The 15428-nt window shown below is 43.0% G+C and overlaps 1 protein-coding gene across 2 annotated transcripts; it reads left to right on the forward strand.

Annotated features, from left to right (window-relative positions):
- Positions 1–468: 468 nt before the first annotated feature.
- adora2aa (adenosine A2a receptor a) lies at positions 469–15023 on the forward strand. 2 transcript variants are annotated; one of them, XM_032579761.1, is made up of 3 exons: positions 469–766; positions 7515–8179; positions 13221–15023. In XM_032579761.1, the coding sequence occupies exons 2-3, from the start codon at positions 7848–7850 to the stop codon at positions 14257–14259; spliced, it is 1371 nt and encodes a 456-aa protein (XP_032435652.1). In that variant the 5' UTR covers positions 469–766; positions 7515–7847; the 3' UTR covers positions 14260–15023. The 2 variants fall into 2 exon arrangements, with proteins under 2 accessions (XP_032435652.1, XP_032435653.1); XM_032579762.1 differs by having other exon boundaries at positions 7518–8179.
- Positions 15024–15428: the final 405 nt, after the last annotated feature.

Consider the following 15428-nt stretch of genomic DNA (forward strand, 5'->3'; position numbering starts at 1 on the left):
GATGATGTTCATAAGTTTTTGCTTTTATCCTCTCAAGGCTACGTTTACACGTGGATCTTTTTTTTTCCAGACATTTTTTCCTTCCACTAAACTTACCAATACCACCAATACTCTGGGTGAAGGGCGTGAGTGACTCTGCAACAACAGTCAAGTCAGTAACATTTATGATTTTAAATCATGTTCTCTTTAATCTCATGTCATTAAAAAAAAAAAAAAAGTGAAACTGAATTTGCAATGAATCCATATAAAGATGTGAGTTTCACTTTTTGCGCCGGATTCCTAAAATACATGAACTTTTTTTTGTATTTATTTACTGAGATGCACCTGAATGTAGAGAGAAGCAGCGCCTATCAGCTGGGTGAGTTTTGGTGGGTGTGTGTGTGTGGTGGGAGGGTGTGGTGGGTGTGTGTGTGTGGGGGGCGGGGGGTCTACCATCATCTTTACAATGCTTTCTACGTGATCCGCCCCCGGAGAGGAAACAGCCACAATTCTGCAGAAAATGTTTTAGTGAGGGAGGGGAGAGTGAGAGACAAAGGCAGAAGAAAGGCGCTACATTCACTGAGGCACGAGAGCAACTTCTACACAGGAAGGCGGAAACACGGAGCTTTTCTTCTTCTTCTCCTTCTTGCTTTTTTAAAATTTATTTCCTGGACTCAGCTGCTACATGTCACTCTGAGCCGCAGCTCTCCTCTCAGTTTTTTTATTTTATTTTTATTTTCTTTTGAACCGAGTCTCCCGTTTTCTCTCTGAACGCGGTGGAGCGACGGTAAGTCAAATGAAACGATGTTTCCGTCATTCAGCTCTATAGATATTACCTCTGCGGTGAATTATCTGGTTATGAATATGGAAGTAGGAGCAGCTCGGCGTGATGTGTCCTCTCTGAAAGTTTGCGGGAGATACGTGTAGTCCCTGTTTTTTTGTTTTTCCTCACCTGTGAGGTGAAAAACATGCAGGAATGTCAGTTCGAGGCGCTTCAGTCCGCGAAGTCCGCAGTGACGGTGAGCATCTGTTTGGATGAAGGGCCACAGCTGCTCTGCTCTCCGGGGTCTGCATGTGTGTGCATGTGACTGGAACAGAAGTGGGTCCCCTCTAGAAATATGCGACAGAACCTTTTAGTTGATCAATTTATAGAACATGACGTGGTTTTAGTCAATACTGTTATTTTTTTTACGGTTAATATTGTTGGGTTTTTTTAAAAATATTATTTTTATCTAACCTTTGTCGACCTGCATTTCTAGTTCCAGTTTTATAAACTTTTATAGTTCATTTATTGCTCTCTCCTTCTCTTGTGCCATTCATTGGTTCCTTTTATTGCTCTAGGCTTTGCCATTGCTGAGACTCATTAGGTGTTTTATGAAGATATTTCTCTTGTTTATTGCTGTTTGTCCTGTGAACGGATCCAGGGCCGGATTCAGGAGATAATGGGTTTCAGGGCTGAGGCCAGCTTTGGTGCCCGGCCCAAACACGTTCCTGTTGCTTATACGTCCTGATCCCCGAGACGAAGCGATCCCAGACGTTGGGGGTTATGTGAAAGTGACAATATGAGATTTTCAAAGTACACAGAAGGCAGTTTGTTCAGCCGCTGCATCACGGCGGTCGGAGCGCCTCGCTGCAAAGCAAGAAGCGGGTTGGTGGACGTACGATGCAGGAGAACATCTGACGGTTCGTCTCTGCTCATCTGTCTTCATGACGGCATCTAGCCGACACACGAATACCGTTTAAAATAGGAGAAAGATAAACTGAGATGCGTTTTATTATTTAGTTAGTTTTTTTCCCACAGAGAGATCTTCAAATGAAAAGTGTAAGGCAGAAATTTTATTTATTTATCACCTTTTTGACTTTTGTTTTTTTTCTCCATTGGACGTGGGACCACAAACCCATTGACCCGTGTTCACTTTTGCTCTATCCGGACCAGCGAAATAAACAATAATTAACCCCCTCTAAAAAAATAAAAAATAAAAAAAAATGTGAAAAGTGCATCCTTGAATCGCCATGGCAACCACTCAGCTGTGCAAAATGCCCGGGTGGACCAAGTGGTTCTTTTAAGGATGAAGCTCCTCCCATGAGCTGCAGTTTCTCCCTCTCTCAGCTCCTTCAGACTAGCCAGCAGCAATTAGCAAACACCTGGTGGAACTGAGCATCAGCTGAGCTCATTATAGGAGCTACTTCTGAGTGAAACTCTGGTGGAACCATTCCTAAAGGGTTAATAATTTCAAGATGTTAAATTATGAAGTCAAAATTCTTTTAAGTCATATTTGATGTATGTAGCATTATTGTAACAACTGAAGGAAACGGTTACTTGGTTATGTGGCTGGAAAACACATAAAACTGCCCCTTTAATGTTAACACATGTCTATTTTCATCATCCAGTTTGTTTCTATTGCACATTTCAGCAACAAGGCGACTGAGCACGCCTTCCATAGTTTTACTACACGGTTAAAGTTATTCCACCTTATTTCTGGTGATTTCATCTTTATGGTTGAGAGACGTCCAACCAGTGAATCTGGAGGCTATAAAGTCATCTCTCAGCGGTACCGGGCCTTACAGGTGGGCGAGCTCTGTCTCACTGACGGTCCCTGGAGTGTCTCCGCTGAACTCTGTAGCTCCATTTTAGGTCAGTTTAATTCCGTAGGAAACATCGCCGTCGTGGGACCATCAGTGCCGTTTCAGATATTCATAACTCCCATTATCGTCCTCTGGGATTTATTTTGATTTATTTTTGTTTGTTTCACACTGCTGTGGCTGGACCGTACTTCCGTGCAATCATAAGAGACCAAAGAACAACAAGAACCTTGTCTGCAAGTCCAAAAGAATAAAAATACAAACGGATAACTGCGCTGAGTTACAAAACAACAAGTCTGTAGAAATGATGTGTCGTCCAACCCAGAGGGAAAAGTCTGACTGGGAGAGCAAAGACCTTTGAGTTGCAGTGCAGCAGGAAACCTTTGAAAACCTAAAGAAGCGTTCCCTCTGAGGGAAACGGCTCTATAGAAGCAGCAACTGTCTGAATCAGAAGGCTTGCAGATATCCAGGAGTCTAATTACGCCCTGGATTAATTATCCTCCATGATTCAGGTCCTGATAACAGCTTCAAAACGAACCCATCGAGAATCCACCAAACGTAGTCGCGTTAAAACAGATGTGAGCAAAGTTCTGCTCCGACGGACGGAAACCGAATGTCCCGACTCGCTCGAGTCAAGATTTGAACAAACAAACACAGCACGTAAATGCTCCCTGCTGAATGTTTTGTCTTTTTTTTTTTCTGACAGATGGGGTAGAAGTCCGGGCGACTCCATGAATTCGCTTTGCTCGCGAGTTCTGTGTGGTGGGGAAATAAATATTCTGACCCCCCGTTGATTATTGCTTTAAGTTTGCTTTCTTACAAGGTCATGAACAGTTTCTCATTTTTATGTTAGTTTTGTTTCTCTGTGAATTTACTGACAGTAAAAAGGGGAGAAAAAAAGTTATAAGAGCACATGATTAAGAAGTAGGAAAACATATTTGCAGGTCACAAAGTAAAACAAGTGACGGATTCCCCGTCAAGACATGTCTTCCCCATGAGACTTCTCCGTGAAATCTTTGCTGACAGGCACGGTTACTTTTTCTACTGCCGGTCACCAAGTTTACACACATCTCAGGAGGAATTGTCGTCCGCAGAAACATTTGAAGGCTCTCTGGTTTCTTGGCTGCTGTTTGGAAAACGTACTTTTCGGTGCCGGTCACAGATTTTCTGTATGCAGCGCATTGAATGGTCTGGTTGGGTCAGACCTGACCATAGCGATGATGCTCTTTAGAAGGGCAGTACTAAGTATTTTCCAGGAAAATAGTGCCATTTTATAGCACAATCAAATAACTATGTTAACTTCGGTTGTTGTAAAAATGCTGCATATATCAAATATGACTTAAAGAAAATTTCACTTTGTAATTTAAAGCCTTGAAATCAGGCCTCTGTCTCTTTAAAAACTCCTCCTCTTTCTGAAACTCCGCCTTCAGGAAGTCATCATAACATGGTTCCTCTATTAACCCTTTAGCAACATTTTTTACCAGCGTTGCATTGAGAAGTAGCTCCTATAATGAGCTCAGCTGATGTTCAGTTCCACCAGGTGTTTGCTAATTGCTGCTGGCTAGTCTGAAGGAGCTGAGTGGGGGAGTCACAGGAGACGGCTGCTCTGTGAGGCAGAAGCTTAAGGAGCTTCATCCTCAGAGGCAGCACTAGATCCACTCAGGCCTTTTTGCACAGCTAAATGGTTGCCATGGATATTAAAGGGCTGGATGAGACATTTAATTCTCTGACTTCACGATCAGCCTTTAAGTGACATATTTATTCTAGACTTTTGGGGGGCGATATTAGGTCTGTTAATCTTTAAATGAAATTACGCCCCCCAAACGTTCGAGCTCAGCGTGGCATCAGACGTTTTTTCCCCCCCAGACTCTGATTAGCAGAAGCTGGATGTCTGTGACCAGCTGTCAGACTCTGCTGAGCTAATGGGTGTTGTTCACACAGCCATCTGAAATGTGATTAATGGAGCATGCTCTTATCTGCCTCCATTGTAAAAGCACCCAGAATTTATTCTTGCCAAGCTAGACTTTTTTGTGGAAAGTTCATGTGACCACGTTGTAATTATCTAATGCAGAATGGTTCTTCAGTCATTCAGGATCTGTTGTTTCCTCTTCTTCGGCTGTCTTGGGCGCCCTCACATACCCACCGGTTCCTAAGTTGAGCCACTATGACACATGCATGCCCCACATATTGGGTAGGTGCCTTATCTTTTTTGCGAAACCCAGAATTCTGCCAAACTCTGTTGTTTCAGACATATAGCCATGTCTCTATGGACATTTTATGTGGAAAAGCTTGACTGACCCAAAACCGAAGGAGCACCTTTGGGATGAATTAGAGTGGAGACCTGGAGCTGGGTCTCCTCGTCCAACATCAGTGCCTGACCACACCAATGTGCCTCCTGTAGAATTGTCAAAACAATGACCTTAGACACAAACACACTCCTCCATCCAACAAGGCTTTAGAGCTTTTTTCCCTCCACTAAATGATGGTCTTAGTTTGTGATTAGTACTGCGACAGGTCAGAAAATCTAAATTAGAGTCATAAAGGTAATAAATCCTCCACTGGTCTGTATGAATAAACACTGTAGTTTGCTGTAAAATGATTTCAACGATCGCCTCATGTTTAATCGATCTCCTTTTATTTTTATTTCACATTTCAGCAACGAGACATTTCAAGTGCTTTACATCATGAAAACATAAAAACATCAGGAACACATCACGCAGTCACCAGTTCTGAAACCAGCAGCATTTCATTTTGTCGTGTCATCGTTAAAATCATCAATGTGCAACACATACAGTATGTTGGCCAATGTGCCAGAATGCTGCTGCTCCGAGTTCGGCAGACCTGTGAAGACACTGTTTCTGTAATCAACGCAAAGGTAAAGATAAACGCATGGATGAGTTTCTCTAGGTCTTGTTCGGACATCAGTCATTAGACTCTAAAGCCGGGAAATGTTCTGCAGGTGATAGATGGCCGGCTTTGCAACCGTCTTTATGTGTCTCTGAAGGTTCAGGTCAGAGTTCAGCCTGATCTCTGGTTTCCAGCTGTAATCACTGATGCTGTGTGCTGACTCTAGATCGTTCCTCTTTAGGTCCAGAGATAATAAATTAGTTTACAAATTGATATTGAAAATATGTTCAGAGAAGGTGGCATCACACACACATGTATCTGTAGAAACACAGATCATCATTTCATCATTACAATCATTTCATTCAACAAAATGTTGATTTATCCTGGGGAATTTTTCCTCGGTGGCAACCTTTCGCAGCGCGTTGCAACGTTTCGACCAACAGACTGCGCCTTTTGTCTGTGCAGCAGGAAGCAGCTTCCCCTCTGTCACCTCCATCGCTTCCCCATCTACATCAACAAGTGTTAGCTAACCGTCTGAGCTGATGTAAATCACACTGCACTGCACTCACAAGGCTGGAAATATTCGCTTCGGATCTGAAAAATCTGCAAAGCAGGAAAAATGGCCGGCCACCCTCTGCATCAACTGGGTTAGGAGGAGATGATTTTATATTGCTACATATGCAAAATGTATGTACCGTAGCTTTAAAAGTGAGTTTGGTTCTGTTCTAGTCATTTCCTCTAATAATGTAATGCAATTATGTGACGTGTTTTGAAATTCTAAATACATGTGAACAAGTGCGACAATTCATTTTTAAATATTTTTCATGCTTGTTTTGAAGTAAGTTAAAGTCAGTGTTGTCATTTCAGACCTTAAATTAATATCATAAATGATCACTGGCCTGAAAGAACTTCATATCAAGAACTTCATATTTACATATTTAAAACAACTGTTTTACTGAAAATAGATGTTTTTTTATACAAACTGCTCTCATATTGCTGCTCTGTTTATGAAACCATCAGCAACATCCCAGTAATCTGCATGGATTAGAACGAAGACCGATGTGTTTCTGGATGTCGATGTCAAAACTACGGTTAGTTTCGAAAACCGTATTTGAGTTTTTACCGTTTTTATGTCTGTACACACAGGAACCTGCGAGCCTCTGTGGTTCCTCTGCTTTTGCTAAATGTTCTTGATTATCAAGCAAAACCTTTAATATCCAGATAAACTGAGTAAATAGAAAATTAACCCAACTACGCCATTAAATCCCAGGTTTCATGTGTGCAGAATTGTTTTACTTCAGCCATATTGGAGTGTTTTCTAAGATGAGTTGTTTTACAGCAGTGTAAGCCTAGACTTTGACTAGTCCACCTGAAAACCTTTGATGTTTTTTGCATTAGGTTTTAGCTCCTGGTTTGCTTTTGCATCAAGTCCTGAAGCAGCAAAGCAGCTCAAGACCGTCACACTGTTACCACCATGTTTGTCTGCATGGTGTCCTTCTGTCTTAGTTTGATACCAAATTTAAAGTGACACACACTTTCCAAAAAGTCTGATGGATAGATACATCCTTTTCTCTCTGCAGAGGTTTTGGCTTCGGCACTCTCCTGTGGATTTTACCCCGTCGGTGTCTGATTGTTGATGATCATGTGGATGTTTCTCTGGGTTTGTGACGTTCTGGTCGAGCTATAGATGAGCTCCTGTTAGTAGTTTAGTCGTTTTTATCAGGCCGAACACTTGTGTGAATCTTGTGAATGGCTCTTACTGTAGTTTCTGGAGTCCCAACACTTCTGGAAGAAGATTTTCCAGATTGATAGACTTTCATCTGGTTTTGAATCTTCTTTTGACGATGCGTCGCCTTTTCAGACCCTTTGGTCTACTTCATGTTGTCAGACTGGTTCTATCAAAAGTTTTCTAAAATGATGTTAATCGTTATATATAAATGTCTTACGTTCAGCTAGCTTCGATGCTATACAAGTGTTTATTTCATTTCGGGGAACTTGATGTTTGTTTTTGCCCTTAAGCTGGTCTCATTATCAGTATGTAAAGTAACTTCCTGTAGAGTAACAGCACTTCCTCTTTCTGTTTTCTGTCGATCTTTTATCTCCAGCAGCATGATGTTCCCATGATGCCTCTCATCCCTTCCAGGATTCCTGGAAACGCAGCGCTGACGGGAAGGAGTTGAAACAGAGACAGAAGAGGAACTTTTCTTTTTCTTTGTTTTTATGTGGATTAGAGAGAGCCTCATGTGAAGCTGGATCAAACATCAGTTTTTCAGCCGTCCAGTTGTGAACTTGCCCTGGCTGGAGATTTTTTTTTCTTTTTTCTTTTGGATGCTTCTGTAAGCCGTGGAGGTGAGGAGGTGAGGAGGCCGGCGGGCTGCAGCTATGGACGTTGAGCGGTTCCCTCCCTCCTCATCAGCGGCCTCTCCTCCCGTGTCACCATGCTCAGCAGCGAGAGCATCCTCTACATCGTCCTGGAGCTGCTGATCGCCGTGTTCTCCGTCCTGGGGAACGTGCTGGTCTGCTGGGCCGTTTGCCTCAACAGCAACCTGCAGAGCATCACCAACTTCTTCGTGGTGTCGCTGGCCGTGGCCGACATCGCCGTGGGAGTCCTGGCCATCCCGTTCGCCATCGTCATCAGCACGGGATTCTGCTCCAACTTCTACGGCTGCCTGTTCATAGCGTGCTTCGTCCTGGTCCTCACCCAGAACTCCATCTTCAGCCTGCTCGCCATCGCCGTCGACCGCTACGTCGCCATCAAGATACCACTCAGGTGAGTGCACAAGAGGACGATCCTGTTGGTTAGTCACTGATGTGGTGTGTTCGTTTAGCTCCTATGTCTTGACGAGCAGCTTCAAGTCGTTTGGTTTGGACTGATGCTGCACGTTTCTTCACCGGGACAGGGCTGGTCTGTCAACCTTTCCAAACTACATGTGGCAGGGAGCCGGTGCACACAGGGAATACCCACACAGAGAGGGAAAAAATACCCAAACTCCACACAGCCCGGATTTAAGCCAGAGGCGAGAGACTTTACTACCACACTGCTCTGGATGTGAGAGCAAAAATACAGTTTCAGTGAGAAGTCTACACACACTCAGCATTGTTATGGATGCTGTGATCATTTTTTGTCTTTTACTGGTGCATTTCAACAATTCTTCTTTCAGTGGGAAATGAGTATGTGACAAGTCACTTCCAGGAGTTTCAATAAGAATCATAGGAAGAAGTTTGAATTTTTAGTTGTGGATTTTCTCATATTTATTTACTTTCCGGCTGGAAACTCACTAACATTTATTTAAAGAGGCAATATTGTATAAAATTGACTTTTTTTTGGCTTTGCGTCATGTTACAATTTTCATCCATGATCAAAAACAAACTTTGAGTTTGTTGCCTTGATTCTTTCATGCATCTTTGAGAAATCCATGATCCATTCAAACTGAGCAAAACGCCTGAGTGGACATAGCTCCGCCTTCGAGACGCAGCTCCTCCTCAGAGCTGCAGTTTCTGAGCTTCCATCTCACATAGCAGCTCTCCAAAACAAGTCCCCCACTCAGCTCCTTCAAACTAGCCAGCAGCAATTAGCAAACGCTGGTGCATCTGCTGAGCTCATCATAGGAGCCACTTCTTAGAGCAACCCTGGTGAAAACACTGCTAAAGGTTTAATAGAGGAGCCATGTTGTGGTGACTTCCTGAAGGCGGAGTTTCAGAAAGAGCAGGAGTTCTTAAAGAGACAGAGGCCCAATTTCAAGGCGTTAAATTATGAAGTCGAATTTATTTTAAGTCATATTTGATATCTATACAGCATTTTTATTACAACTGTAGGTGAGATAGTTACTGTTTTCTAAAGGACTTTTATCCAGTTAGTGGAAATGTGAGCCTGCGTGAATAAAACAGCTGAACAACCATTTCTGATTCTGTAACCACTGAAGCTGCTTGATGGACAATAATTGCTCTTTGAAAAGAGAAGAACTTCAGTGGATAAAGTCTAAACATATTTATATGACACTGATATGATAACTGTGTGAAGTAGAAGTCCAGTCAGCAGCTGCATCCTGCTGCTGTAACAGAAATGTTGCTTCCTTAAATTTCGGATGACTCACGATGCATCAACCAACAACATATTAGCAGTTTGCTGCGCTGGGTTGACATATTACAATGTTAGCAGCAGTGCAGGCGGTGAGATCAGAGATGCAACGTTTTCTGCTTGGAGTTCGATGCTGTTCTGGCATCTGCAGTGAGCGAGACGAACAACGTTTAATGCAACACGGACTGGACCAGGACAGGAAGCTGAGCACTTTGGTATTTCCTCACCAATAACAATACATCTAGACTTCTTCAATTTTAATACATCACTAAAATATAAGGACATATATCAGCACTAACCTCTTGTAAATCTCTGCAAGGAAGAAGGGAACAGATCAAATAAATGTCTGGTGATTTTACAAACACTTTAATCACAAAAATGAAATCAAAGCCCAAAACTTGTTGATACAGGTTTGAAACGCTACAGAAGTTTCTCTTTTTCTACTGGATCACTGTGAATCTAGCTTCTGGTCAGCTGTCATTAACAATGGAGTAGTTTGTTTCTCTTAACGGGGGTTAGAGAATTGGTTATGAGACGTCAGCGTCTTACCTCCAGCTAACAGCAGACACAGAGACCCCAGTTTAGAGAATCACAGGGAAGTTCTCATGAGCAAGCTAAGCTAAAAATAAACAATATTCTGGATATTAACATACAGCTTTGCCTCTGTCAGTTATTTACATGAGTGCTGTTTTCTGTACCAAGCATTGCGTATCAATATGCTCAGTTTGTTTGTTATAATTTGCTGTATGAGCCAGTGATATTCTGGCTCATACAGCTGTGCACATACTCAGAATTGCTGAGTAAGTTTTAAGTTAAGCACGTTATTTTAATAGTGAAAATGTGTACTTGATTTGATCCATTCACAGATATTTAATGAGTAAAGCCTCTCAAAGCAGTTTAACAAAAAGTATAAATAAATTTCTACATCCGACCCAGTGACTTTTTCTGGACTTCATTTATCTTTAACCTGTTAAATAGATTTCAAACAGAGGGTGCTCAAAAGTGGAAAATGTTCCTGTTGTCAAAATTCACGTAATTTAAAAGATTTCTTATTTTTACTGCAAAATCAACCCGGTTATCGGAGCAGATAAGGAATCTTGCTTTAATTAAAAAACAAAAACAAAAAAGAGGAATTCTCTCTATTTAAAAAATTATTTCCCCACCGTTTCTATAGTCTGGGGATGGTGATGGAGGATAAGACTTAATGTTTCATCTAAACCAGACAGCCTTTTGATTCTCGGGTTCCTCTAAAGACTTTCTTTACTCCAAACAGTAGAAGCCTCACGGTTGGAGTATAAATTTAATTCCTGTATATAAAGATGAGCCATTTGTACCAGAGGGTTTTGGACGTATAAGTGTCTCCAAAATTGGAGTTTCCCGTGGGACTGTGTCCCCCTGGCGCAATCAGTTAAATATTGCAATGATTGCTTATACAGACACTAATCCCACCCCCAGCGATTAGACTTCACTGTAAAAACCCGATCAGGCGTCCTGCCTGCCGGGCTTTTCGCTCCGCTCTGCGCCATCGGTGTCACTACCAGCCTTTTAGTTCCCTGAGTTCATGCCTTACCTCATGCTGTGGCGTGACCCTGAAACAATCAGCCTGACCTCAGCGACTCATTGAAGCGCTCTGCCTTCCTGTCCCACTGACTCACACAGACTGTTTTCACACAGCCTCTTCCTCCTGCTGAGGATGCTCTACGTGAGGGCTCCTCTGTGTTATTTTGTGCATCCCTGGCGGGACGGGGGGGGCTTGTTTTTGCAGCATTAACCTTTTGCACTTTAACATCTCAAGAATGTGATAGAAACAGTCTCAGCTGCTCTCCCACACTGCACAACAGGCAAACTCAAAATAGACTCCTTCCTTTGAGGAATCCCGCAAAAAACGTCGTAGTTTATCTTTGTCTCTTAGATTGGTTTCCGGGAGAAGAGGTGCTTATGCAGAAAAATAAGTAGATAATAAATCAGGCAAAAGTTCGTAAACGATGTGCTTGTTTATATATTATCCATGTCTGTGTTTAATTAAGCTTCAGACTGGATGATTTTGCAGTTTGTTCACATCAGCCCTTCAGAAACTTTTATTTGAGGCACACAGCCTGTTATTCTGTTGACAGTGGGGCTTTAACAATGAATCCAGCCACTGGTGATTTTTGACATGAGCAGTATGGTTGGGGCAGCATTTGAAAGGCTAGTACTTCTTTGGTTATGTAATCAAATGTTGCCTTTGTTTTTGACTCTGTCAACACTCAGAAACATTTCACACTCAAGTGAAGGATGTCTGAAAAAGCGCTACGGTTTGCTAGGTGTTGCTTTGCTAGCTGCGCCACACAGGCTGATGATTTCTGTAGAGTTTAAAGACTCTGCAGGAATATATTGGCAGATTAAGGTTGAGCAGTGATATGTGTGTGTGTGTGTGTGTGGGGGTGTGTGTGTGTGTGTGTGTGTGTGCCACCGGTCTAATACTATGGAAACTGTCTGACATGCTAACACTGCAAAAACACAAAATCTTGCAAAGTATATTTAGTGCAAACATCTTAGCACACTTGAAATAAAACAAAACAAATTTACAAGTAGCTTTTCAGCAAGACGAGTTACTTGCTATAATTGAAAAATACCTGGAATTAGTATTTTTTTAAATCAATGTTCAAGAAATATTGACTTAAAACAATCTCCTATATGTCTCGCTAAAAAGTTGCTCATATGTCAGTTTGTCTTATTTAAAGTGTGTAAAGATATTTGCAATAGAAACTTGACAAAAATACTTGGTAGGATTTTGTGTTTTTGTAGTGAACATGTTTCATACCTCCAGCTTTCTCTAAGTTTGATTTGCAGTCATATTGAATGTTGAATCTTAGGAGGTAGTCAAAGACCAGCAACTTTTAGCAGTCAAATCTGACAATATATATATTTTCAACTAGGAATTTGGATCAAAGGTCTACTTCTGTCTCCACAGACTCTCCATCGAATCCTCTTTTTCGGCTCTATAACCATTTGGGTCTGCTGTTTTACTCCATCCAATTTTTGCAGTGACGGCATTGTGAGAAGCCTTACTTGTGAAACGTACCTCAAAGACAGAAAGCCATCTTGCCTTTGCCGTCACATGAGAGAGACAGAGAGAGAGAATACCTTATAGAAAAAGATGTGGAAGCCAAATTTAAGCAAACTTTTCGGACTTTCCAAGCTGTTGTCACAAGGCCTTGGACTTTTGCCGCAGACAGACAACTTCTCATGACTGTTTTGATTTTATCCTTGACAAGGCTACAACCACACTGGAGACTGGAACTACAAGCGCCACTTCAGCCAAAGTTTTGAAATCAGTGAACATTTCTCTAATTGAAGTGACCAGCTCCTGGTCAGCGAGATGCATTGAGTAAGGTGTGCAGTTCTGAAACAATGCTCAGATGTTCTCATGGGGATCTTTTTTAATGGGTTTAAAAGTTGAAAACGTTTGCATGTCTGCACCAACTGGTCTGGTGTGTGAATCTATGAAAATGGCAGATGGTCACCGTTTGGTGCCAAATCTATTTTTATCTCTATTTTTGCATTTTGAAGCTCTGCTTACAACCTGGTTACAATCCAACCGCATCAAAGGCTAAATATTTTAAAAAGGTGTGTCACTAACTTTTAGCATTGCAACGTCTCCTGCCATGAGATCTTGTTACGCTGCTGGTTGGTATCATAGGACCAGACAGTCGGATCTTATACTTAATGTTTGCACTTTCTCTTTCCTCAGGTACAACAGCTTGGTGACAAGCCAGCGGGCTCGAGGCACCATCGCCTTTTGCTGGGCTCTGTCAATCATCATTGGTCTGACCCCCATGATGGGCTGGCACAAAGAGTTCAACAGTACCAAGACCAACAACAACAACAACAACACCTGCCAGCCGGACCAGATGAAGTGCCTGTTTGAGGCGGTAGTGAACATGGAGTACATGGTTTACTTCAACTTCTTTGCTTGTGTACTAATCCCCCTCCTGCTGATGCTGGCCATCTATCTGTGCATCTTCATGGCAGCTCGCCACCAGCTCAAGCTGATTGAAGTGGAGGCCTTTCGCGGAGAAAAGTCGCGCTCCACTCTGCAGAAGGAGGTCCAGGCCGCCAAGTCTCTGGCCATCATTGTTGGGCTGTTTGCCGTCTGCTGGCTGCCTCTGCACATCATCAACTGCTTCACCCTGTTCTGCCCCAAGTGCCGGCGCCCTCCCGGTTGGATCATGTACGTGGCCATCATCCTTTCCCACGCCAACTCCGTCATCAACCCCTTCATCTACGCCTACCGCATCCGAGAGTTCAGGCAGACCTTCCGAAAGATCATCCGGCGCCACATCCTGGGCTGGCATCCCGTGTTGGACAGCAGCGGCAGCGAGCGCAACTCCACACACAACGCCATCGCGGACTCCATCAGACTCAAAGCGAACGGCCTCAAGTTGGACCTCTTCGCCGAGCCCAGCACTAGCAGCAGCTGTGAAGACTCCAGCAGCCGCCCCGCTAGCATCTCTCCTGTAGGGGGCGGCCTGGTGGCGGTCTGCCACCCTCCTCTGTCAGTCATCATCTCCAATTGTCCTCAAGCTGGGACGCGCGCACTGCAAGCCCTCAGGCAGACTAAAATCCCGCAGGCCCGCCGTCTGAGCTTTGAGGAACGAGAGCATGGCTACGCGGGAGCGGAAAGTCTGGAGGATAAAGGCAAACGGAACGTCGGCTCGACCCAGGTCTCTCCTCTCTTCACCAACCAGAGCAGAAAGAATTGCTTTTGCGAGCCGCAAAGAGTGTCCTGACAAATACACAGGAAGGATGAGGGGGAACTAATTCAGGAGCCGAGCGATCAAATATCCTCCGGGGATTGGAGAGGAGATGGGAGCGGTTATAACGGATAACAGGCAATAAATGTCACAGAGATAAATTAAACACACTGACTTTTTTTATGTAAGCCGGAGGGAAGAATCTATAAAGCACCTCTTGTGGTCCGGAGCTCTCAAACTGCCTCTTGACTAGAGGACAATGATTTAAATCGATGAAGCAGCTGACACATCCGTCTTCAACCTCAAGGTCCTCTTGCAGTCAGAAACTGTTTGTTTTAGCAGACAAGACCGGCAAGCGCTTTTGTATTTACTTTACAAATAAGTTGTGGTTGTTGAAAATGCACTTTGTCTCGTATAAACTACCTGACTCAACGCAGGCTGTCAAGCTTTCTCGGGCCGTCTGTGGAAAACATCGCTTTTCAAAACTTCTGAAATAAGAATATATTGGGCTACACATGAATTTCACCTTTTCTGTACTTTTCCCTTCATCAATGCCAACATTTGTCACTGAGTCACAGACGTCCAGTTTTATTTTGCACCTCAGGGTTTCCAACAGTTCAGACTGGTTTCCTTCAGCTTAGTTTTGTTTTTTAAAGCCATAGTGGGGGAAATGGGATAATGCAATGCTGAAATGGAAACTGATGTTGGTGTTCGCTCAACGAGGCTTTGACATGTTGTAAAAATTTATTCAGATGTAAAATAAAAAAGTAATTTATCATTATAAACGATTGCATTTCGAATGTGTTACACTCTCAGTCTCTTTGCAACCTGAACAAACAGTTCGTGATGAGTTTGTTCCAGAAGAACCACTATTATATTGTTCTTGTGTGTAGGTTTGCATGACAGTCCTGCCTTTAAATAGATGCTCTGACAAAAGAATAACTAAACGCTACAATGGCCCCAAAGTGATCCCACGCATTATTCAGTGCAGCTCCAGGCTTTCCTGCCTTTTATCTGGAACATGTTTCATATCAGATTTGGAAGCCCAACAAACTGAGTCAGAGCTCTTCGCTTGCCTATGCTGGGAAACGGTTAGTTAGGGCCTCCAACTATCTCTGGACTTCTTTATTTTCCCAGCTTTTATCACGATTCCCCCGTGGGTTCAGGTTCCCACTTCTTTTTGAAAGCTTCTCCGGGATCTTTAG

This window comes from Xiphophorus hellerii, chromosome 12 (genome assembly GCF_003331165.1).
Source record: "Xiphophorus hellerii strain 12219 chromosome 12, Xiphophorus_hellerii-4.1, whole genome shotgun sequence".
NCBI lineage: Eukaryota > Metazoa > Chordata > Actinopteri > Cyprinodontiformes > Poeciliidae > Xiphophorus > Xiphophorus hellerii.

What these genes read in the sequence shown, in the direction of transcription:
- adora2aa (XM_032579761.1), top strand. Translation starts at nt 7,848, where the DNA reads ATGCTCAGCAGCGAGAGCATCCTCTACATCGTCCTGGAGCTGCTGATC. An exon ending in GCCATCAAGATACCACTCAG is followed by an intron (nt 8,180 to 13,220) that starts GTGAGTGCACAA and finishes CTCTTTCCTCAG; the next exon opens with GTACAACAGCTTGGTGACAA.